Source organism: Sardina pilchardus, chromosome 3, assembly GCF_963854185.1.
Source record: "Sardina pilchardus chromosome 3, fSarPil1.1, whole genome shotgun sequence".
Taxonomy (NCBI): domain Eukaryota; kingdom Metazoa; phylum Chordata; class Actinopteri; order Clupeiformes; family Clupeidae; genus Sardina; species Sardina pilchardus.
In genome coordinates this window covers 20778845-20801841 of record NC_084996.1, presented here as the reverse complement: position 1 = coordinate 20801841, position 22997 = coordinate 20778845, and the positions used below count along the sequence as shown (strand labels likewise).

The 22997-nt window shown below is 41.0% G+C and overlaps 1 protein-coding gene across 1 annotated transcript in view; it reads left to right on the top strand.

Annotated features, from left to right (window-relative positions):
- Nucleotides 1-2401: 2401 nt before the first annotated feature.
- LOC134076170 (collagen alpha-6(VI) chain-like) overlaps nucleotides 2402-22997 on the top strand; it is a 24144-nt gene continuing 3548 nt past the window's right edge. Inside the window, exons 1-14 of the mRNA XM_062531174.1 lie at nucleotides 2402-2483; nucleotides 2718-2792; nucleotides 3351-3377; nucleotides 4236-4265; nucleotides 5096-5214; nucleotides 5393-5535; nucleotides 6152-6302; nucleotides 17189-17282; nucleotides 18966-18992; nucleotides 19396-19440; nucleotides 20733-20848; nucleotides 21280-21422; nucleotides 21743-21893; nucleotides 22872-22997. The exon at nucleotides 22872-22997 is cut by the window's right edge and continues 43 nt beyond it. Coding sequence (XP_062387158.1) covers nucleotides 2753-2792; nucleotides 3351-3377; nucleotides 4236-4265; nucleotides 5096-5214; nucleotides 5393-5535; nucleotides 6152-6302; nucleotides 17189-17282; nucleotides 18966-18992; nucleotides 19396-19440; nucleotides 20733-20848; nucleotides 21280-21422; nucleotides 21743-21893; nucleotides 22872-22997 — 1212 coding nt within the window. The 5' untranslated portion in view covers nucleotides 2402-2483; nucleotides 2718-2752. The remainder of the gene's footprint in view (nucleotides 2484-2717; nucleotides 2793-3350; nucleotides 3378-4235; nucleotides 4266-5095; nucleotides 5215-5392; nucleotides 5536-6151; nucleotides 6303-17188; nucleotides 17283-18965; nucleotides 18993-19395; nucleotides 19441-20732; nucleotides 20849-21279; nucleotides 21423-21742; nucleotides 21894-22871) is intronic.

The window sequence follows — 22997 nt, the reverse complement described above, 5'->3', positions numbered from 1 at the left end:
CACAGAGGAGCAGAGAGGCTATAAATACAAAGACCAATTAACAGATTGACAGATTAACTGGACGAGACCATCAAAACAATAATAGGGAACAGGTGTGAGCAGAAAACGGAGGGAAACTATCCAGACAGGAAGTGCAGACCAAATAAGGAAAGAGGCGGAGACAGTCACATGTTAGCAGGCAGGTAAACACAGAGCACATAGACCTCTGAAGTTCGCCTACAAAAAGGATCCAAAGCTGCCATCTTTGCCCATATAAGGAGATCCGGGAGTTAATTGAAGCTAACTGCCTATGGCAAGTTGCATTGTAAGTTAGCTGTGGGGTAGCAAAGATCAAAGTGTGCCGTCTTCACCTACCGGAGATCACAGTATCCACTAGACGGCAGTGGACAAAACTGTCTAGCGAAAAACGTCTGCATTTCCAATGTCATCATCCCCAGGTGAGTTTAACAGGTGCGATAATTGAAAATCCCCATGTTATTTTCCCATAGAAAAAATGTCAAGATACCGGATCTCCTTATTTGGGCAAAGATGGTAGCTTTTTTGTAGGCGAACTTCAGAGGTCTATGGGGGAAACAAAATCACAAACACAGGACAGTATACAGAATGGCCACCAGGGTGGCACAAAAGCAGTCCAGGGCCCGGTGTCCCAAACGCATCGTCAGCAGCCTAAGAGGGTCGTAAAGCCCCTCTTACAAACGTCTTAAGATGTGCGGACTGTTTCCCAAAACCATCTTTGCAGGAACGTTGTGGAAACACTCGTACATCTACAAGTGACCCAGAGTAGGCCTACTAGTTACTGGCTAAGAGCGTCAGATTAACAGGTAGCCTACTCAAACTAAAGTCATCATTAGGACATACAGGGAAATTATAACTAAAGCCCTGCTTACATTGTACATTTTTGAAAGCCTAGTCTCAGATAGCCTGACGACTCTGACGAGCCAGACCCACATCAAGATGTAGGGTCTGGGCACTCACCATATAGGCAGGGCTCAATCAGAGGGGTGGGATAAACGGTTGTCTTTCAAACTCCCTCTCCACGCAATAGGATAGCGGTACAACCAATCATCTTCTTGTTTTCAAGTGCAGTAGCAGGATAGAGAAATCACGTTTAACGGTCGCAACTTATGGTCGCATGTGAGTCATCATTATGTTAAGCCTGCCCACCGACTCTATACACGATGTGATTGGCCTGACCGTCGTTTCAAAGTTCCAGCTCCCAAGTCAGCGGAGAGTTGCTAGACTACCCCGTAGGGGCGTCTAGATTTCTAGGTTTCCTTAGTCTCAGACCTTCTCACATCTAAAGACAAGAGTTTGTGTCAGATATGGAGAATAGAGCAGTTGGTAAGGTCTGTAATAGTGTCTGTAACAATAGAGCAGTCGGTAAGGTCTGTAATAGTGTCTGTAACAATAGAGCAGTTGGTAAGGTCTGTAATAGTGTCTGTAACAATAGTGTCTGTAAGTTCCACGGGTGGTGGCATGACATTGACTTGTTTGTTGAATTAGGAAGGATGATGACGTTCATATGGGTACCAGCTCATATTATAGGAGTGGAGGGGAACTGCTTTCTCTTTAACAACAGTGGGGTACCTCTGTTATTTTGTGTGACTGAGTGTATAAAATCTGAGTATAGATACAATAAAGACTGGTAACATAAGTTGGATAATCATATTCTTAAAGGAATACGCCACCCCCAAGTGAAATTGGGTCTCTCCCCGCAGTCCTAGAGTTGGATAAGGTGGCCATATTGTATATTGTCCTGTGCTTGTGCTTTTAGGCGTGTTCAAGTTCAACTCCAAATGACCTCTTGCAGCAGCGAGAGCTGCCGGTGGCAGCAGGGGAGGGGATACAAACGCTGCTATGAAGTTGTACACTCTCTACTTCCCGTAGTCTAGACTTGACCATGTGACGAATCACGAGGCACGGACCCGCACGGACCCTTGTGGATATGAGGAGGCATCTAAACACCTGCACATATACGTCAGGGATGTAAAAGCCAATTAGGGCAAAGACCTGACGTCATGAAGGCAGGGTCTAGGCTCCGCTGTGCTCCGCAGTACCTCTAAAGTTGCTGCTCCGCTGCCTGGCCACGCCTTGCTCCCGCGATAAGTTGAGGCCATGTGATACCGACTGCAGAGTCGAAAACACACCCATCTAGACCATCGTGGACAGATTTTTAACCACGTGCATCTTGTGCTGCGCAGTTTTTGTGCTGCGCAGCCATCTTGAACGCGCCTTTTGCTGTTCCCCATGTGCTCTGTGTTTACCTGCCTGCTAACATGTGACTGTCTCCGCCCCTTACCTTATTTGGTCTGCACTTCCTGTCTTGTTTCCCTCCATTTTCTGCTCACACCTGTTCCCTGTTATTGTTTTGATGGTCTTGTCCAATTAATCTGTTCCTTGGACTGTGTGTGTAAACTCTCTGCTCCTCTGTGCTTTGTTGGTTCATTGCACTTGTTGTGTAAGTTGAAAGTGAAGTCTATACAGTAAGTGTTAGGTTTTCCCTTCTTTTCTGTTTTTCACTTCTGCCTGTTGTTTTGATTGTGCCCTCTGTTTTCTTAGTTTCGTCAGCCTTCTTCATCAGCGTTTAGGTTTTGCTTCTCATGTGGATTTACCAACAACTAAATTGTGTGACTGTTCCCCTGCATTTAATCATGAGTCTTTTGCTTGGGTCCTCCTGCAAAACTCCTTGCCTACTGTTATTATGTGTGTTTTCACAGGTGCAAGACTTTGGTCAAGGAAAAGAAAACGGACAATGATGAATCCACTCCCACTGCTCCTCATGGTGGCATTAAGTACGCTTTCTCTGAATGTTTGTTTATACACTTAGTGCCATATATTTATTCATTATTTAAGTATTTGTGTCATTTATTTGATATAATATTAAATGCATATGAAATATCCATATGTATTCCTATACCCTTTCTTACCCACAGGTGCATTTTCTGTAGGCTACCCTTTCTGTCGCCATGTTTTGTTCACCAGACAGAGGGCATGACAAGACGTAAATATGGAATGAGAAATAAATCTATTCTTTAGTAATTATTTATGACCTCTGCTATAGGGAGTCACAACCCCACACACACAAACACCCACCACCCACACCACTTGAAAACATGCCTCCCGCTGATAGTGGGCAGATGTATCATGAGTATCATGACACTTGTTGCTGAATGAATGCGGTAAGGAAGCAGTGCAGGCTGATGTCTTTATATTTCCCTAGCAGCTGGCCCGATAGTAAATTACCTCTCTAAGATATTGCGGAATGGTTGTGTGTGTATCTGACGGCTTCTGTAAGACCTTGTGGAATGGGTGTGTGTATCTAATGGCTTCTTGTATTGGTGTCCCAACAGGTGGGTATTCCACTGCAGCACCCACTGGTAAGTCCACTCCACGTCTCTTTTCATCTTAATGTCTGACGGATAAAGCTCACTGTCTGCACATCAAGTCAAATAGGCAATTTGTCAATATCTTTGAATTTCTTATTTTTTTGAGGGGTGTTTGGCTTCTGACTTCTTGATCAGGGAGAACATCAAGGAACGGCAAACTTTCCGGCTTTACTGAACTTGTGTAGTGAACTCTGTGCTGCCTCTCTACTGGAGGGGCGTGTTTACAGCAGTTCCGTTTCACACATGCGCAGTCTACGCGTGAAAGAGACGCGCTGTCTTAAATTTTGGTCGACTCAAAAACGCAACGCATGCCGTAAAAATTACGCAATTCTCGTCACGCGCTCACCAGTGCCGCGTCCGCGTGACGCAGTCGCGGGACCATGCCAGAGCCTTTAGTCTCTGTGAATAAAATGTAAGAATGAGACACAGTGAGGGTTTTCAAACAAGAGCACGATTAAGGATACATTTATTTTATGGGCTGTTGGTCCACTCATTGTTGATATTTGTATTGCTCCTTTAATCTCCTAAAGTGGGTTTTGGGGAAACCGGCCAGGTCTCATTTTGAATATAGCTTTCCGGAGAGGCTTCCCCATTACTGAGGATCTTTTCCGTTAGATCCAGTATAGATATCAGACTGAAAACACTTCAATTTTGTTTTGCTTCAAAAATGGTTCTGGTATATATCAGCCAAGGTTGGAGTGTTTGTACTTTTAGAATGAACTTCAATCGGGATATTATAAATTCTAATAGATACGAAGATATCTCAAGGTTTACACAGTTGTTGTGGGTAAAAGTGTTTGCCAAATGAATAAATGTAAGATCCAACCATATATTTGCCATCCTCTACAGGTTGTTCCACGGCTACACAGGTGGTACAAGGTAAGAGTGTGTAACCTACTTTCACCATATCACATTGTGCTAGTCTGTACATACAGCATGTGCACCGTGATGACCCAATTAGGGACTAGTCCAACCTATCCAGCATCCAATAAACTTGATGAATCTTTTAGTTGTCAACTTAAATTAATAAGTTACATCAATTCAGTCAAATTACAGCAAAGAACATCTATTCAGCAAACAATGTTGTTCCAAGCAACTTCTACAATATTATAGGCATGACACACTGGCCATCAAACCATGTCAACTGCTCGCCATGTCATCGTTTGATTGATTTGATTGATCGACTGCCTGACTATTACATTATTTTTGTGGGTTAATGGGTTTGTCATATTTGAAAGCAAACACCTTCATTCTCTAATGGCAGCTGCTTAAACTTAATTTACTTACTCCTCGACAGCAAACTAACTCCTCTTTAGTTTGTATAAACAAAGCAAGCCATCTTGGAACAATCTTGAGCTACTCCGAATGAACTAATACTCATTAGTTCCAATATAATAGGTGCTACATTGTAATATTATACCAGGCACTTTCTAAACATTTTCAAAATCATCTTCTGTACTAGGCCTACTGGTAAGTGATAAATAGCTAGAACGTTGTTTTCTGATTCACCAAAAAACATTGTTCATTGCAAATGGATTTGACCTCTGTCAAATGTATTGACTCCAAACACAGTATAGTAGCTAGAATATGATATAATATAATAGAATATGTATTTATTATGAATATGATGAAACCAGAGAAATTAATCAAAAGGCTGTGTAATTTATTTTAACTCATAACTAATGTCATCTGCAATGGCTCCCTTTCAGTGGCAGCAGATGTTGTCTTCCTTCTGAATGGATCTGGGAGTGTGGCTGCAGACCAGTTCTTGATCATGAAAACGCTTGTGAAGAATATGACCAGGAGTCTCCTGCCGTATGACACATTAGTATGTCAAACTCATTCCCAATTTAACATTATTGTTGGTTCAGTAGCTCTGAATAAACTATAAATAAATGTATAAATACATATATATATATATACATTATAAATAACGTTCATGTATCCATTATGTTTCCAGGGGATGTTATGCCATCTGTTGAGCAGTTTCTATTTTGTTTCCACAGTTTGCCTTTGCACAGTACTCCAGTAGCTTCACCACACATGTCAACTTCAATCAGTTTGATAGAACAACATTTGAAAGTCAGGTGAACAGTATTGTCCAGACCCGGGGAGGCACATACCCCACATGGGATATGGGGAAAGTTGTGTAAGTCTAAAATTAAGACTTGTGTGTTCTCACCTGAGGGGTCTTTCTCAAAGGTACAGTATTTACATACTGTATGCACCCACGCGTGTGAGTGCTTCATCCTCTCGGTGCGCAACATCATGAGCTAAACTGATGACGTCAGCGCTATAACTTTCGAAATCAGTAAAGATTGGTCGTAGTGTAATCATCAAAAGGGTCTATTGCATGCAGTGAGATTTTCAAATGCATGCTTGGTGCCACCCCTCGTGGCCAGACCCTAATCTGAAAGATTACCAGGCGTCTGGATATTACAGGCTGCAAAAATTCCAGCTTAATCCCTTATCTAGATTTTGTGAAATACCCCTCTGGTACATGTACGGTATCTGTTTTAACTGTTAAACTGCTGGACTACACTTTCAAACTTAACCACTTTTAACTAGCCTAGAGATCTAGCCGCACCCAGGCTAACTTTTAACCACTTTAACCACTTTAACCACTTTTTCTGCCTCAAATGTTTTTCATCAAAACTGTAGGTGAAGTTACAGACTCCAAAACGCCTAACTTTGTTGTTAATGAAGAGCTCATGATGGTATGTGATCATTTGTAGCATATATGAGCCTATATTTTTTTTACACAGGCAAGAAATGTTAAATTCTTCAGTTGGAGCAAGAGCTGATGCCAAGAGATTCCTCATCGTCATCACAGATGGGCAGTCGTGTGATTCTGCAAGCTATCCCAGTGTTGCAGCGCAGGCTGATGCAAGCAACATCACTAGATACACTATTGGGGTATGAGGCACAACTCTATGTTCATACTGTCAATATTTTTCTATTGATCCTGTTGATCCTGATCCTCGGATCTTGGTGTGGTTTTCATCTTGCGCTCTCAAAGTTGACTTGTTGGGGGCCAAGCAGCGAAGCTGCGAGGCAACCCATAGTGATTGTACGTATTCTTATTCTTATTAGGGCCCGAGCACCGAGGTGCGGCCACTGAAAGTGGCTGCACCGTAGGTGCAAGGCCCTATTGTTTTTGCTCAGATTATTAGGGCCCGAGCACCGAGGTGCGGCCACTGAAAGTGGCTGCACCGTAGGTGCAAGGCCCTATTGTTTTTGCTCAGATTATTCTTATTATTATTATTATAGTATAATTATCTTACCAGTAACATTTTTCACCAACTTGGCATGCTCTAAAACTCTTGCAATTTAGCTGGCATATGTAGAATTGCATTTGATACTCAGACACAGAGCTGTGGCCTAGGGTGTGGCTCAGGGACTCTATAGCGCCACCTAGCGCGCCGTCTACTGTGGTTAACACATACATTCACGGAAATGAACCAAATTTGGTGGACATGTGTGTTGTATTATTCTGAACAAGTTTTACATTCAAACTATATAGTGAATCTTAGAAGAATTTGAATTATGTGAGATTTTCTGATTTTTGCACATCATGTATTTTGAAATACTTCTCCTAGACGGTTTATCGAAATTATGTCATTTAAGCACTAAAATGATCTTGAGGGGTTGCCTGAGAGGAATTGCGACCAGATTTTTGAATTTCAAAAGTATATTGAAATGGCGAAGGTCTGAATCTAGGTGTCTTATAAAAGAAACAAAAAGTTGGTGTTATAGGCAGAAAACAGTGACTAATTTGGATGAAATTTGATGGAGTATTAGTTAGAGGGTTTGTAGTGACAGTCATATACAAAGTTTTGAATTTGGTGTTGTTTGTGTTTTTTAAAAGCTCATTAATGATTGTGGTGGACACAGTTTTAGCTAAAATATTTTGAAGCGAGTTGATGAATAATTATAATCATATCAACCTATGCTGCAATTTTGATTTCAACCATGTTAACAGAAAGTGAGATATTTAGGTTTATTAGGTTTTTATAGGTCTGTGTGCCTAGCCGCGCATGGTCTTGCTCCCTCACTGTGGCTCACCCACTCTCCCCCCACAGTTCTTCCCACCCCTCCCCTCTCTCCCAGCTGGATGTCTCTCTAACCTCCCCCGCTTTCCACATAGAGACTCAGACACAGACAGACAGACACACACACACACACAGACACACACACACACACACACAGGTTTGAACCTAGGTGTCTTATAAAAGGAACAATAAGTTGGTGTTATAGGCAGAAAGCAGTGACTAATTTGGATGAAATTGAATGGAGTATTAGATAGTGTGGTTGTAGTGACAGTCACATTCAAGTTTTGATGTTGTTTGGTGTGGTTGTGATTTTGTCACTTATAATAGCATATTAATGATTGACACATAGTTTTACCTAAAGTATTATGAGATGAGTTTACAAATACTAATAGTCATATTAACCTATGCTGCAATTTTGACTTTAAACACATTAACAGAAAGTGAGTTATTTAGGGTTATTTGTTTGATGCCCTAGGGAATGAAACTCAATTGTCTGTAAAAGTCTCTCACTCATTTGACATTCTGTGGTCGAGAGCACTGTCCCGCCCACTACATCATGTGATTTGTTAGTCAGTGCAGATCCAGGCGACCCCGACTCATAGCATAGCTCTACACTGAGTGTTTTCGTGGATTTATATTGTGGAAACAGTGCAATCATTTTGACTTTTTGTCTACGGAGTTATTCTTGAAAGTAAGGTAACAGTTTTGTTGAAACGCAACTTTGCAAGCTATTTGATGCGGTTCAATAAGTTGGCTAAAGCGCTCGTTTCCTCCATCTAGCTAACTCCAAGTGATGGACTTCAGTGATATGGTGTTTACTAGCTAGTTTATCTTAGCTTACAAATAGAGCCTTGATAGCCTAGGTGACAGCCTAACTAGGCCTACCGAAACACAATCCAAACTTTTGACAGTTGTAAAATGTAACGTGAAGTTCAAATGTGTCACTGTTTGGGAGTAGCCTGCCTTTTGGGAGCTAACGTTATAGCAAGGCAGGTTTTTGTCACGTTCGGTAATTAACAAGTCCCAGTGCGATAACGAACGTCAAATAGCCTAGCTGCTACTGTAGTTGGTCTTGTTTGAAAAGGTCTAGCGGAAAACACAACAGGCACCTAGGGCCAGCCGTAGTAAATTCGACCTGGTTTTAAATCTTGGCCTAAGCTAGCTAGCTAGCTAGCTAACTCCAAGTGATGCACGTTAGCGATATGGTGCTTACTAGTTTATTTTAGCTTACAAATAGAGCATTGATAGCCTAGGTGTCAGTTTAACTCCTGAAACATAATCCAAACTTTTGACAGTTGTAAAACGTAACGAGAAGTTCAAATGTGTCACATTTTGGGAGTAGCCTACCGTTTGTGAGTGGAAGCTAGCTAATGCTAGCTATTAGTGGAGGACGTAAGTTTGAAACCACAACGAACTTACTCTGCCTAACTGAAGGAGGATGTTTCTCCATGGACATCTAGAAAGCAGGAGAGAAGATGACAGAACTAGAACTGGCCGTCTGCTTCACTGGTTAGCTTTCAATCAAGGTAAGAACATTTCCCTCCAGTGCAAGGCAGGTTAATGTTAATCAGTTGTGGTGATTAATTGCCTTTAAATGGAGTGAACCATCTATCTATTCAAAATAATCTAAACGTTTCCACTGTCTGGAAATACGTTAGTTTGGTGCCACCGATTCATATGAGCAGTCGTGCAATGTGTGTGTGATCCAAGTGAAACCATACGAGGCTAGAAACAACGATATTTTTCAAACGATTGATTCCTGCAACTATACATTGAAACAACATAGGCAGACTGCCTAATCCTAGTTTTTGAAACGATTGAAGATGGTATGAACATAGTTTATCCCTTTGCATGCGTTTGCAAACATACTCTGGGTAGACTTCAAAACGTTTTTTTATTATTTGATCTGCCATCACTAAGCCTAGTTTAATTAGGCTATAGGCCTATGCATTAATAACTTTGCCTATGATGGGCTGAGAAATCTGCTGTCGACGTTAGGCATGAAACGGTAGGCTCAAATTATTTATTTAAAAGACGTAATTTATGAAGTTGTTGTTGGCTTTGCCACGCGTTCGCATCCAGTTTGACGTGTCCGGTTTTTCCGATAATGACAGCAATCTCGTGATGGCAATATTGACTTTTAATTTCTGCGCGTGTAAACTAGTCTAGGCTACAGTGCCTGAAGTTAGCTGTGACAGACTAGCCTACTGGTTTTCATAGTTTTAGCCACAAAGCCTGTCTACCCTAGGTCAACTAAATTGTTTAGTTATCACCTTGTCATGTCGCGTTTTTCCAGCCTTATCTCCGTGCGCCCCATGTCATTCAAAACGTCATTCAAAACATATTTCGGGATAGCCATCTCACTATGAGAAAACGTATGACGACAGTGCTAAGAGATTAACACATTGGCATGCTTGGTAAACTTGTCTTGCACATAATATTGAGCTGATTTTTTTAGTGAAAATGGCCTGTAGCATTGTGCTGATAGATGAAAAAAGTCGCCTATTTAAAGGCACAGTTTGAATTTTAATCCTAGCTCTCCATTTAGTGTGTGCACTTGAACAAGTGATGTAGCTTATAACAGTAGGGCCAGACATCTGTTTTTAAGAGGAAAGGTGTAGGACATGTTACTTTGGAAGGAGAGGGAGTGGTGCAATTTGATTTTCTTTGGAACTTAAATATCATCAAGCAACCTCTTCAAACAGCATCAATATATCAATAAGCCTATTCACTATTATATTATATTGTACAGGACTAGAGCTAGAGGACTAAGGGGGCAGGCTATATGTTATCAAGTAGGCCTATATTAAAACATGTAGTCAACATTATAACTTTATGTTGGTTTAAGTGAAAACAAAGCATGTCATGAACTAGGAAAATCCATGGTACTACATCATTGTTGGCAAAATGATCATGATAGCCTACATATTTCATCCATATCTGGTTTAGTCTTGAGCAGGCCTAGGCTACTTTGCTATAAATTAGTCGTAGACTTATTACAATATAGTCTATGTATATCTATATATATATCGAGGGCTGAGAACCACAGGGGCGTAAGTGACATTTCACCAACTTTACAAGAGAGCCAAAACAAATCTAACTGCTTATGTTCACAGTTAAAGACCTTTGGTTTTTGGTTTTGTCAATCATTTTATATTTATAAATATTTTACTTCTATAATTGTGTCAGCTAAAAAGAGCTCAAGAGCTTTCAGGTGATATATATAACTCAATTTTGACCAAAATGTCACTTACGCAACTGCCCCTTTGGTTCTCAGCCCTCGATATATGTTATAATGTTTATATGTATCACAGTTTATCAACAGTTCTCATAAAAGATGTTATCATTTAAGGGGTCATTTTTGAAAACTTTCTCCTGAGGGTGCTGGGTATATTTTCCTCTTTTTTGTCCTTTGCCAATCACACCCCTGAAATATGGTGTGAATCAATCCATGCTGTTCAACATCATCGAGTGCTGTCAGTAAGAAAAAGAACAAGGAAACTTGATATGACAGAGCAGCAAACACTCATTTTCTATGCCCCATTCAGTTAACCCAGTGGTTCTCAAACTTTTTCTTTCATTCCCCACTTTGATCAAGGGGGCTTTCTCGAGCCCCACCTGTCCATCATCGCTCTATAGAAAGTATAGGTCAAGCTCAAAATTGTCATATTTATAACGTCACTTGCTAAATATACATCAGTAGGCCTAACAAATAACAGTTAGGCTACTAAAGATAAATATCAGTTAAAGAATAGAGAAAATAAAAATATAAATCAATGACCAATAACGTCAGTTTTTTGTCATTGACAAGGTGTCAATCCTTGCTTCAAAAAAAGCTGATTTCCAATAATACAGCAAAAGGGCCAACTATATGCTACCATTGTGTTATAAATGAAGTTTAACACTCTCAACCTCGTTCAAAATCTTATTCAGGTCAAGCCTTGACGCGAGCGCTTCCCTGAATGAAACAGTCCGCCTGTTGCGCATCGGGCACTACCCTCTTTATCACGACGATAGCATTTCTTTTACCTGCTTTCGTCTGTGCGCCAACCGAGCAAAGTCCCTCACAGTTTTTCCATTTGATGTCCTGTTCTGCCAGGTAGACTAATTGTTGAGATCAATGTTGAATATAGTTCATCTGCAGTGGCCCTACTTTTGGCATAGCCTACTCACAGAATAGAATATCTTCGCCCGCTGTCAAGTTAACAAAGCGGACATAAGCAATAACTAAACCACCTTTGTAACTGTCGGTGGCTTTGTCCACTTGCAAGGCAAAACATGTTTGCGTTTGTCAAGCACTTGTTCTTCGAGATCGCAGAACAGCAATTGTGTCGTCGGACAGATAGCCAAGATATCCTTCAATTTTACTGCGCTCGTCTCGAAACATAAACAGGTTTTTTTGTTTCCGCTGCAATTAAAATTCCGACATCAATCATTTTTTTCGGACTATGGTTCCAGGACAGACTAACATTTTCATCTGGTCAATGATAGGCCTACAAGAGTCTAGATAACCTTGTTTGTGTTTGTTTTGTGAGATGGAGGTGCATTCTCGTAATTATCAATGAAGGAAGGCACAGGCTACAGATTAAAAAGAAATCTCCGGTTGTTCACGTCAGCTCGCGCCCCACCTGGCATGTCTCTGCGCCCCACTAGTGGGGCGCGCCCCACAGTTTGAGAAACGCTGAGTTAACCTAATGATAGTTGCTGGTTCAGTATTCGGCTAAGGTTGTATCAAATTTCCTGGTTCTTTATCCTACAGTGACCTCAAACAACAGGGCTTTGAATTTGTTCACTCACAATTTCAATACTGGAAAACTGGTCTTGAAAGTCCTTAAAAAGTGCTTGAATTTGGCCATGATAATGGTGTACAAACCCTGTGCATGTAAATTTAACGGTCTATCGTAGCAATAACAGCAACATTTTCTTTTATTTGGACTTCGGATAGACTTTTTATGAGGAACATTTAAAACCCTTGAACTAATAAAGTAAATTAAGTGAGAGGAAGTGTGCGGACCTTTTACTCTTTTTTTGAACATTTAAAACCCTACAACTTATCTTCGTGGCAGAAGGCGTACTTTAGAAATTTCACAGACAAAATTGTTTTTGCTACCCCTAGTCAGAGACAGAGCTCTGGTCTAGGGTGTGGCTTAGGGACTCTATAGTGCGTGCCACCTAGCAGATTGTGTTGTGGTGACGTGTACATTCACGAAAATGAAGCAAATTTGGTGGTTTTGTGTGTTGTTGCTGCCGCTACTGAAAGATAGAGCTCTGACACATACATTGACACAATTAGGTAGGCTTGTGTGTTATTGCTACCGCTAGTCAGGGACAGAGCTCTGGCCTAGGGTGTCGCTTAGGTACTCTATAGTGCCACCTAGCATGTTGTCTTTTGTGGTTGACACATGTATTCACAAAAATGAACCAAATTTAGTGGGCATGTATGTTGCTCATGCACAGGCACACCAACCCACACATGTTGCTTTGTTAGATTCCGAAATGTCACAGGTCTCCGCACCGCAGGTGCTCGGGCCCGCCATCGCCGCTTGCGGCTATATTTATTATTATTATTCTTATTATAGTATTTTCCTCTTACCGGACATGTTTTGCCCTTTTTCACCAACTTGGCATGCTCTAAAACTCTTGAAATTTGGCAGCTACCTGTGGAATTGATGCCTCTACTGAGAGACAGACCTCTGGCCTAGGGTGTGGCTCAGGGACTCTATAGCGCCACCTAGCGCGCCGTCTATTGTGGTTGACACATACATTCACGGAAATGAACCAAATTTGGTGGACATGTGTGTTGTATAAATCTGAACAAGTTTTACATTGAAACTATATAGTGAATCTTATAAGAATTTGAGTTATGATTATGATTATGATTTTTGCACATCACGTATTTTGAAACACTTCTCCTAGACGGTTTATCGAAATCATGTCATATAAGCACTAAAATGATCTTGAGGGGTTGCCCGAGAGGAATTGCGACCAGATTTTTGAATTTCAAAAGTATATTGAAATGGCGAAGGTTTGAATTATGGCGTTTTATTAAGAAACAGGAAGTTGGTGTTATAGGCAGAAAAAAGGTTATGAATTGGATGTAATTTGGCAGCTACATGTGGAATTGCTTTTGCTAGTCAGAGACAGAGCTCTGGCCTAAGGTGTGGCTTTGAGACTCTATAGCGCCACCTAGCAGCACGTTATCTGTTGTGGTTGACACAAACATTCACGAAAATGAACCAAATTTGGTGGACTTGTGTGTTATTGCTATGGCTAGTCAGAGACAGAGCTTTGGTCTAGGGTGTGGCGTAGGGACTCTATAGCGCCACCTAGTGCGTTGTCTGTTGTGGTTGACACATACATTCACGAAAATGAACCAAATTTGGTGGGCTTGTGTGTTATTGCTATGGCTAGTCAGAGACAGAGCTTTGGCCTAGGGTGTGGCGTTGGGACTCTATAGCGCCACCTAGTGGGTTGTCTGTTGTGATTGACACATACATTCACGAAAATGAACCAAATTTGGTGGGCTTGTGTGTTATTGCAATCGGTAGTCAGAGACAGAGCTCTGGCCTAAGGTGTGGCTTTGGGACTCTATAGCGCCACCTTGCAGCACGTTATCTGTTGTGGTTGACACAAACATTCACGAAAATGAACCAAATTTGGTGGACTTGTGTGTTATTGCTATGGCTAGTCAGAGACAGAGCTTTGGTCTAGGGTGTGGCGTAGGGACTCTATAGCGCCACCTAATGCGTTGTCTGTTGTGGTTGACACATACATTCACGAAAATGAACCAAATTTGGTGGGCTTGTGTGTTATTGCTATGGCTAGTCAGAGACAGAGCTTTGGCCTAGGGTGTGGTGTAGGGACTCTATAGCGCCACCTAGTGGGTTGTCTGTTGTGGTTGACACATACATTCAGGAAAATTGACCAAATTTGGTGGGCATGTGTGTTGCTCATGCACATGCCCACCAACAGGCACATGTTGCTTTGTTAGATTCCGAAATTTCACAGGTCTCCGCACCGCAGGTGCTCGGGCCCGCCATCGCCGCTATTATTATTATTACACATTGCCCATTTCCCAGCCAACCATACACTCCAGAGTTCTGAAATTTGGCACACTCATTCAACTTCAAATTTGCCCGAATCTATTAAATTTACAGACAACAAACCCCAAAACTCCAGCGCCACCAACAGGTCAGGCTGAATTTTTCTAAAAGTTACCCAGGTCTCACATTTTGTCCATTTCTTACCAAACTTGTCACACATGACCTTCAGACAAGGCCACTCAAGACTTATCACTTTGTTAATAAATATTCATAAGCGTTTGCCTGTCACAGCCAATCAAAGTTGGTGACGCACCAAAAAACAGCATGTGAACCTATTCTCTATGTAACCAAAGAACCATACAGTAAAAAGTTGGGATATTTGGTACACTTATTCTCCCTAAGCCAATGACCACATACCTCAATTTTCAGACCCCAGAGCCCAAAACTCCAGCGCCACCAACAGGTCAAAATTCATCAATTTTTCAACAACATTAATGCAAATAACTCTAAAATGCTTAGACCTATCAAGCTGAAACTTGCTCAGTACATTAACGCAATAGGTATAGCCCCACCCACCAATTAACAAGACTTTTCCACAAACGCTGTAGCGCCACCAATAGACCAAGGTCAAAACTTTCAAAAAGTTTCACAGGTCAGAGATTTCATCCGATTCTCACCAAACTTGTCACACATGACCTTCAGACAAGGCCACTCAAGACTTATCACTTTGTTAATAAATATTCATAAGCGTTTGCCTGTCACAGCCAATCAAAGTTGGTGACGCACCAAAAAACAGCATGTGAACCTATTCTCTATGTAACCAAAGAACCATACAGTAAAAAGTTGGGACATTTGGTACACTTATTCTCCCTAAGCCAATGACCACATACCTCAATTTTCAGACCCCAGAGCCCAAAACTCCAGCGCCACCAACAGGTCAAAATTCATCAATTTTTCAACAACATTAATGCAAATAACTCAAAAATGCTTAGACCTATCAAGCTGAAACTTGCTCAGTACATTAACGCAATAGGTATAGCCCCACCCACCAATTAACAAGACTTTTCCACAAACGCTGTAGCGCCACCAATAGACCAAGATCAAAACTTTCAAAAAGTTTCACAGGTCAGAGATTTCATCCGATTCTCACCAAAATTTGCACAGACAATCTTCAGACCATGACTTATCATTGCATTGCTTTATGGAACAATTGACGGAAGTGCTCGCCTGTAACAGCCAATCCAATTTGGCGGCGAAGCCGCCACACAGGAAGTGAACCTATATCTCTGCAAGGCTTTCACGTATCAAGACCAAACTTAGAACATGGGCTCAGAACCCAATTAAGAGAAGCCTCAACAACTTTGGTGCCCATTGACAACTGTGGGGGCGCTATAGTAACAGGAAGTAGGCTCATATCTCAGCGATGCTTACACGTATCGAAACCAAACTTGGTATATGGACTTGGGACCCCACCCTGAGGACGTACAATACATTTGGTGCACTCTGACCACTAGGGGCGCTATAATTAGTAAAACTTTCTCGTATCAACACCAAACTTGGTACGTGGACTTGTGAGCACATCCGGGGGACCTTCACTAAATTTGGTGACGTTTGAACACTAGGGGCGCTATAATAAACAACACTTTCACCTATCGACAACAAACTTGGTAAGTGGACTTAGGAACACATCCCAAGGACACACACACAAAAACAAAAAAAATAGAAATTAATTTTGCCTATTTTCTTCACATCCACTCTCTCTCTGTCTCAAACCCAGACACAAGCACACACACCCTCCTCTATGGTGGTCGAGGGGGGGGGGGTTCCATTTGCACACGCCCACTCTCCCATGTCATGTCTTTTGACCACTAGGGGGGTGCTATAATCACAGGAAGTCAGCTTATTTTTCATTAATGCTTTCATCTCTCTCTCTCTCAAACCCAGACACAAGCACACACACCCTCCTCTATGGTGGTCGTGGGGGGGGGGGGGGTTCCATTTGCACGCGCCCACTCTCCCATTTCATGTCTTTTGACCACTAGGGGGGCGCTATAATCACAGGAAGTCAGCTCATTTTTCATTAATGCTTTCATCTCTCTCGCTCTCTAACCCAGACACAAGCACACACACCCTCCTCTATGGTGGTCGTAGGGGGGGAGGGGTTCCATTTGCACACGGCCACTCTCCCATTTCATGTCTTTTGACCACTAGGGGGGTGCTAGAATCACAGGAAGTCAGCTCATTTTTCATTAATGCTTTCATATCTCTCGCTCTCTAACCCAGACACAAGCACACACACCCTCCTCTATGGTGGTCGTGGGGGGGGGGTTCCATTTGCACATGCCCACTCTCCCATGTCATGTCTTTTGACCACTATGGGGGCGCTATAATCACAGAAAGTCAGCTCATTTTTCAGTAACGCTTTCATCTCTCTCTCTCTCTCTCAAGCCCAGACAAAAGCACACAAATACTCCTCTATGGTGGTCACAGGGGGAGGGGCGGAGGGGGGGTTGTCTTTCCAAATTTCCAAAGCTTGGCCCCCACATTGCTGCTCGCAGCTTTAATTTTAGGTTGTTTCTCACATTCAAACTTAAGATTTTTCGGGATGTGATGAGGCGTCCTCAGAGACTTTCCCCTAACGTCAGATGCTAGTTCTCAATGGATTTTCCTGGTTAGATAATAAACTAAAGGAGAAAATCTTTGCCAGGTTAGCAGTGCAGAACACATGTTTAACGTGACCAACTTTGGGGGACTGCAACAAATCAGGAAATCACTGGAAAAGAAACTCTTGACTATAAAAGGTATGTGCACATTTAAATGATTTTTACCCTACATGTATACCACAGAAGAATTCAAATGTTTGGCCTAAAAAGGGATCTAACCCTAGATCCAATGTGCGCTGCAAACTCGGCCAACTCCTAGTTTTTTTTTTTTTTTTTTTTTCTCCATATTGATTAAGAGGAGGAAAGCCAAATGATATTGTATAACCAACGTTGATACCAACGTTTGGAGCGTGGTTCTATTTCTGGAGCGCCAAACCCAAAGAAATTACTTGGTTTCCAATTAAATGCACTTTTTTGTTTGTTTCCTTTGAGGCATTGTTTACAGCACTTCTTGGTTAAGTGTGACTGATCAACGCTATAATTGGCTGATAATAACGGTCATTGGCCGGGTTTCCCAGATTGGTTAAGAAGCTCTTAAGTGCTAAGAACTTCTAAGGAGCGCTCTTAGAACGTTCTTAGAGCGCTCCTAAGAAGTTCTTAGCACTTAAGAGCTTCTTAACCAATCTGGGAAACCCGGCCATTGTCAATTCAAATCCACTTGCCACTTGTTCTGTTTTGGAAGATGTTAAAGGCAAGCTTCTTTGAAAACAGAACAAAAACTTACCCTGGAACAGTTCATACAGCAGCAGGACGTGTTTGCGATTCTACCGACCGGCTTTGGTAGGCTAAAAGTTTAATTTACCAACTAGCCCCGCTCGTGGCTATTGCGTAGGGAGTCATTTGAACGATGCACATTGATCACGCCTCTTTTGCAGTAGAATCAAAGTGCAGCTTCCCCAGACTAATGTTCAATCTTAAAAGATTGAGCTTAGTATGGTGAAAACCACACTAGCTGTTTGTCATCATCATGCCTTGAAATAGCACTAATTGTTGTTTTGATGAACACTGAATGGTAGTGTCAATGTTGGGTCCATTTATGTCAATGGCCTTAACCCAGTTATGAGGCTACCTTCCATGTGGACAGATGTAGGCCTATTTTAATGACTTGGGGTGTGCACTTCTCTACTTGGCTTCAACAAGCCAATGTGATGGCCAATGAAATAATCTGCTACAAGGTCAAGGGCCTCCACCTGGCATGTGAACCTACTGCACCAGATGAGTACTGTGGCTGCCTCCTGGGAGACATGCTGTATATAAGGGCTTTTGCACAGTACAGCTGGGCAAGGGTGTGGGTTTGGTCGGAGCTTTGGTGGATATTATGCCTTAGACTTTGTCTCTTGAAATAGCTTCTGTCCTCCACCTTTCTTTGTTGGCCCGACATCCTTGAATCGAAAGCCATAAGAGAGCCAAATTCTTTACATCGAGAAGATGCGGCTAAGCCAATCAAAAAAATGACCGGTCTCAAAGACATATTTTGTGAGTCGATACCGAAGTGGGAAATTATTTAACCCTTTGTGTAGCATACCGTTTGAGGCGCTTTATTTTGTTTCAACCTGAATATCGGTCGGGACATGTCAGTCGTCATTTGACATTGGAGTTGGCACGTCCCAACGGTCCCCGCTCAAATCTACGCCCCTGCAGCTGTAAAGAGTGCCAGCTCACTACATTCACTAGACTCACTCACTCGTTTCTCCTCCTTACATGTGATGAGCTCATCTGTATCACATTCTCTACATCATGCACAGATATAAAGGTATTTCAGCACATGTTGAGAAATGTGTACCTAACTTTGACTTCATGACTTTATATCTGTGTCTACAGAGGGGATTGTGAATTGTCCAAACCAAGGTAAGTGCGTTTACACATCTCCACCGTGGTATAAGTAGACGTATATGTTCAAATATGTAGTCAAATTTCACCAGTAGCAAAACTGCAGAACATTAGACTGTCTTTCTAAGTTATTTCCTTTCATTTCAAAACATAAGAGCATCTGTCTGTTAGCTTGGCTGAAGTTGAGGCAAAAGCCTCTTAACTGGAAATACAGAATGTAATGAGGACACTACCAATGAAGTGACCATACTGCTAGACAAATGCTGGGCCTCAGAATGCAAATAGATCTCAGACATAGAAGCCACAGTATGGAACAGATTTCATGAATTCCACTAAATATGAAGATATCTTGAGATCTCAATTATTCTTTAGTTTTATACACCTGTCCAAGACATTCCTTCATTCACCACTGTATCTACAGGCAACCAAACTTGTCCGCCCACATCTTCAAATTCACCAACCCAAGGTAAGAGTTTGTTCACATTCACCATCAGATTCATGAATACCTCTCTCAATCAATGTTTACCGCCATGAAAACAGCAGCTATAATAAGTTTTGCAGATATTCAATACTCTTTTCAAAACCATTAACTTGTGTCAAATATACTTGATGACATCTGAATAATCCCTAAGCAGATGTGCTGTGGCGATCCTCACCGCAATATCCTCAACAGTTTAAGATGTATTCACTCTCTTTCAGTGTGTGTAAGAAAAAATATTGCAATGTTTATTTGGTTAAACTCTTAGCTTGACCTCCTTCGTACTTAATATTATCAGGCTGGCAATGCCATCTCGCTGGCACAATGAGTTAGAAATAAACCTATGTGCAATATCTAATTGAATCTATTTTGAAGATTTTGCTTGCTTATTCGTCCATAGATGAGTATATATATTCCGACTTTTGACCTTCACGCCTGAAGCACTGGCTTAAAACATTGTTGTTTGTCATTGTCCTAAATGTTATCTATTTTCATTTCAGTTAGCCTATTAGTTGTTTTCATTCTCATTGAGCTCAATGCAATTCAAACCAAATAGGCTAACTGAAATAAAACCATGCCAATCTTTGGTGAAGGGTATGAGATGATGTGGGGCTATTGTAATTCCAAAGGCCAAGGGGACTTTATCAGGGTGCATAGTGTACTGGATCCATGAAATAACATTTAAAAACAAATAAATAAATAAAATCTGCCTGCCTCTATGGGAATTTTAACACATAGGGTTAACATAGGGGTTCCAATACTTATTACCCCTGTATTTTAAGGAAAATATTTATTTACGATACATTATTCATTCACAAAGAACATTGATGTCCTTAATGGTTGGATTTTTTACAAGAATATCTACATTAGTGAAGTGTGTGCCTCAGGGAAAATGAAGCTGTGAAAAAAAACAGAAGGTGCAAATTGTACTAATTGTGATGTTTTAAGATTGATTCCTTTTTTTATTTTTTCCCCTGCACATGATAAGCCAAATTGCCTTAAATTACTGTTTAAAAAAAAAAAAACGGGTTTCACAAAAACAGAATTCTCATCTGTTACAGCTTTTTTTTTATTTAAAAAAAATAAATAAAAACTTGATTCCTTTATTTTTGCCAGGGGTTGTAGACATTGACAGACTTTTCACTATAGCTGTGCTCTAAACATTCACAAATATAATACAGCCACAAATGGAAATGACAAGAATGTTCTTGGTATGATAAACTATAAACACTATTTACTCATAATATGCCAAATTGATTTAATACTTTTCTCTTCAACAGCGGCAGATATTGTCTTTCTTCTGGATGGATCTACGAGTGTGAAAGCAGACCAGTTCATTCTCATGAAGGGATTTGTGAAGAATTTGACCAGGCGTCTTCTGCCGTATGACACCTTAGTAAGTCAAACTCATTACTGGTTCAATATTATTGTTGGTCCACAGTAGCTTTAAAGCAACAATAAAGCACTTTTCCTCTGTTGCACGAACCCTATTTGTTTATCCCGCAAATAATGATGTCCACAAACAAGAGTATGTTGCATGATTTTATGAAAGTACTACAACCACTGATCTGGTAAACTTACATAGTGCGGTTATAGCCGATAGAGGGCCGTGAAGTGAATGCAGGAGTGCCGTTCACCCTGTTACAAGTTGATGATCCACTGAAATGATTTTGGGAACATTATTTTAAGTTACAAAAACACTCTTTAGTGTTGCTTTAAATAAACTATGTCTGGATATACTGTACGTTTCCAGGGCATTGAGCCATGCATACAGTACACATTGTGCTGAACTATTATATTTCTCTTTTTCGCATTTTGTTTCTACAGTTTGCTTTTGCACAGTACTCTGACCAGATGACCAAACATGTGAACTTCAATGAGTTCAATAGAACAGGTTTTGAAAATCAGGTGGACAGTATCGTCCAGAGACAAGGACACACACACACAGGATACGCTGTTGAGAAAGTTAAGTAAGTCTGAAATGAGGACTTGTGTATTTCCACTTCTGGTACCTTTATCTGTTTTAACTGATGCACTACACATTCACCACAAACTTACTTTGAAACTGTTTTTTTCTTTCTGCTTCCCACTTTTTAAAATCTACCGAAGGTTTGTTTTTTTCTCAAAACTGTAAAAATGGTTACCATATTGGAAGTTGCTAACTTTGACATAGGAGCTAATTATTGACCTCTTAATATTATTGGCATCTTTGTCTGTTTATGAAGAGTTCATAATAGTTAGCACATGATCATTTGAAGTGTGTTTCATTAATCTGTACTTGTTTACACAGGAAATATATATTTCATGCCTATGCGGGAGCAAGACCTTCTGCCAAAAAAGTCCTCATTATCATCACAGATGGGCAAAGCTATGATGCTTCAAGATATCCCAGTGTCGCAGCGAAGGCTGATATAGAAAATATTACTCGATACGCTATTGGGGTATGAGATGCTACGCTATGTTCATATTCACTTGCAGTGTTCATCCACAGCACGCAAAAGCACTGCACACACCTGTTTTCATCCATAAATGTGTGCCCCCTTTAATTATGATATTTGTTGGTGTCTTGTTGGTGCCTTTGATGGTATCTTGCCATTTGACTTTAAGCAACATTTTCATACAAAACTATAGGCACAAAATGTGTCGGCAATCATTTATCATGTGAGTGGGACTAACATATCTAAGACTTCTTTTAAGCACACAGAGTTTATTTGTGCACAAATATGGAGTTTAGTTCATAGGCAACCACTCTAGTGGATATCACTGCAGTCAGCCTGCCAGTTGCACACTCCCTCAAAACTTGATAGCAGTGCTATTGTGGTGTGTGATAAAACTGTTTTCTTTAGTTGTTGTTTCTGGAGTGAATGGCCCTCGAGTGGTCTTTCACTGTGATTAATTACAATGAAGTTCACTTAAAGTAAGAAATATAGTCTAAAATGAATAAGAACTGGGGGAGAAATTGAAGTTGCAGTTGCACACTTCCTCGGATATTAGTGGTATTGTGGTGTCTAAAAGAGAACTTGTTTTATCATAGTTATTGTTTCTGGAGTGAACAGCCCTTGAGAGGTCTTTCACTGATCGATTACAATTAGGACAAATGATGTTTAAGTAAGAAATATTATTTAAAATTAATTGGAACTGGGGGCGAAATTGAAAAGTTATTCATTTAATTTTTCATTCAATACAGATTGAGTCTCAAAATAAGATATAGAATTGTTGGGGTGTGATGAGTCATGTCTCCCAAGACACCATCCCCCCTTACTGTGAAATGTAATTCTGCTAAGCTTTTCTTGAGTGGCGTTATGCACAGATTCCTGTTCTTCTACCTACCCTGTCTGGCTGACTTGTTTTCATTGCTCCACATCCATTTTAGTTGTAAACACAAATGTCTTTGTTTTGGTCTGCCTTTCTTTATACAGCTTGGCAGTGCCAGCCAGATCGCAAAGAAACAGCTCCGTGCCATTGCATCCAAACCAGAATCGGACCATGTGTTTGTAGTGGACAACTTTGATGCAGACACTTTGATGCAGACGCTCAGCAACATC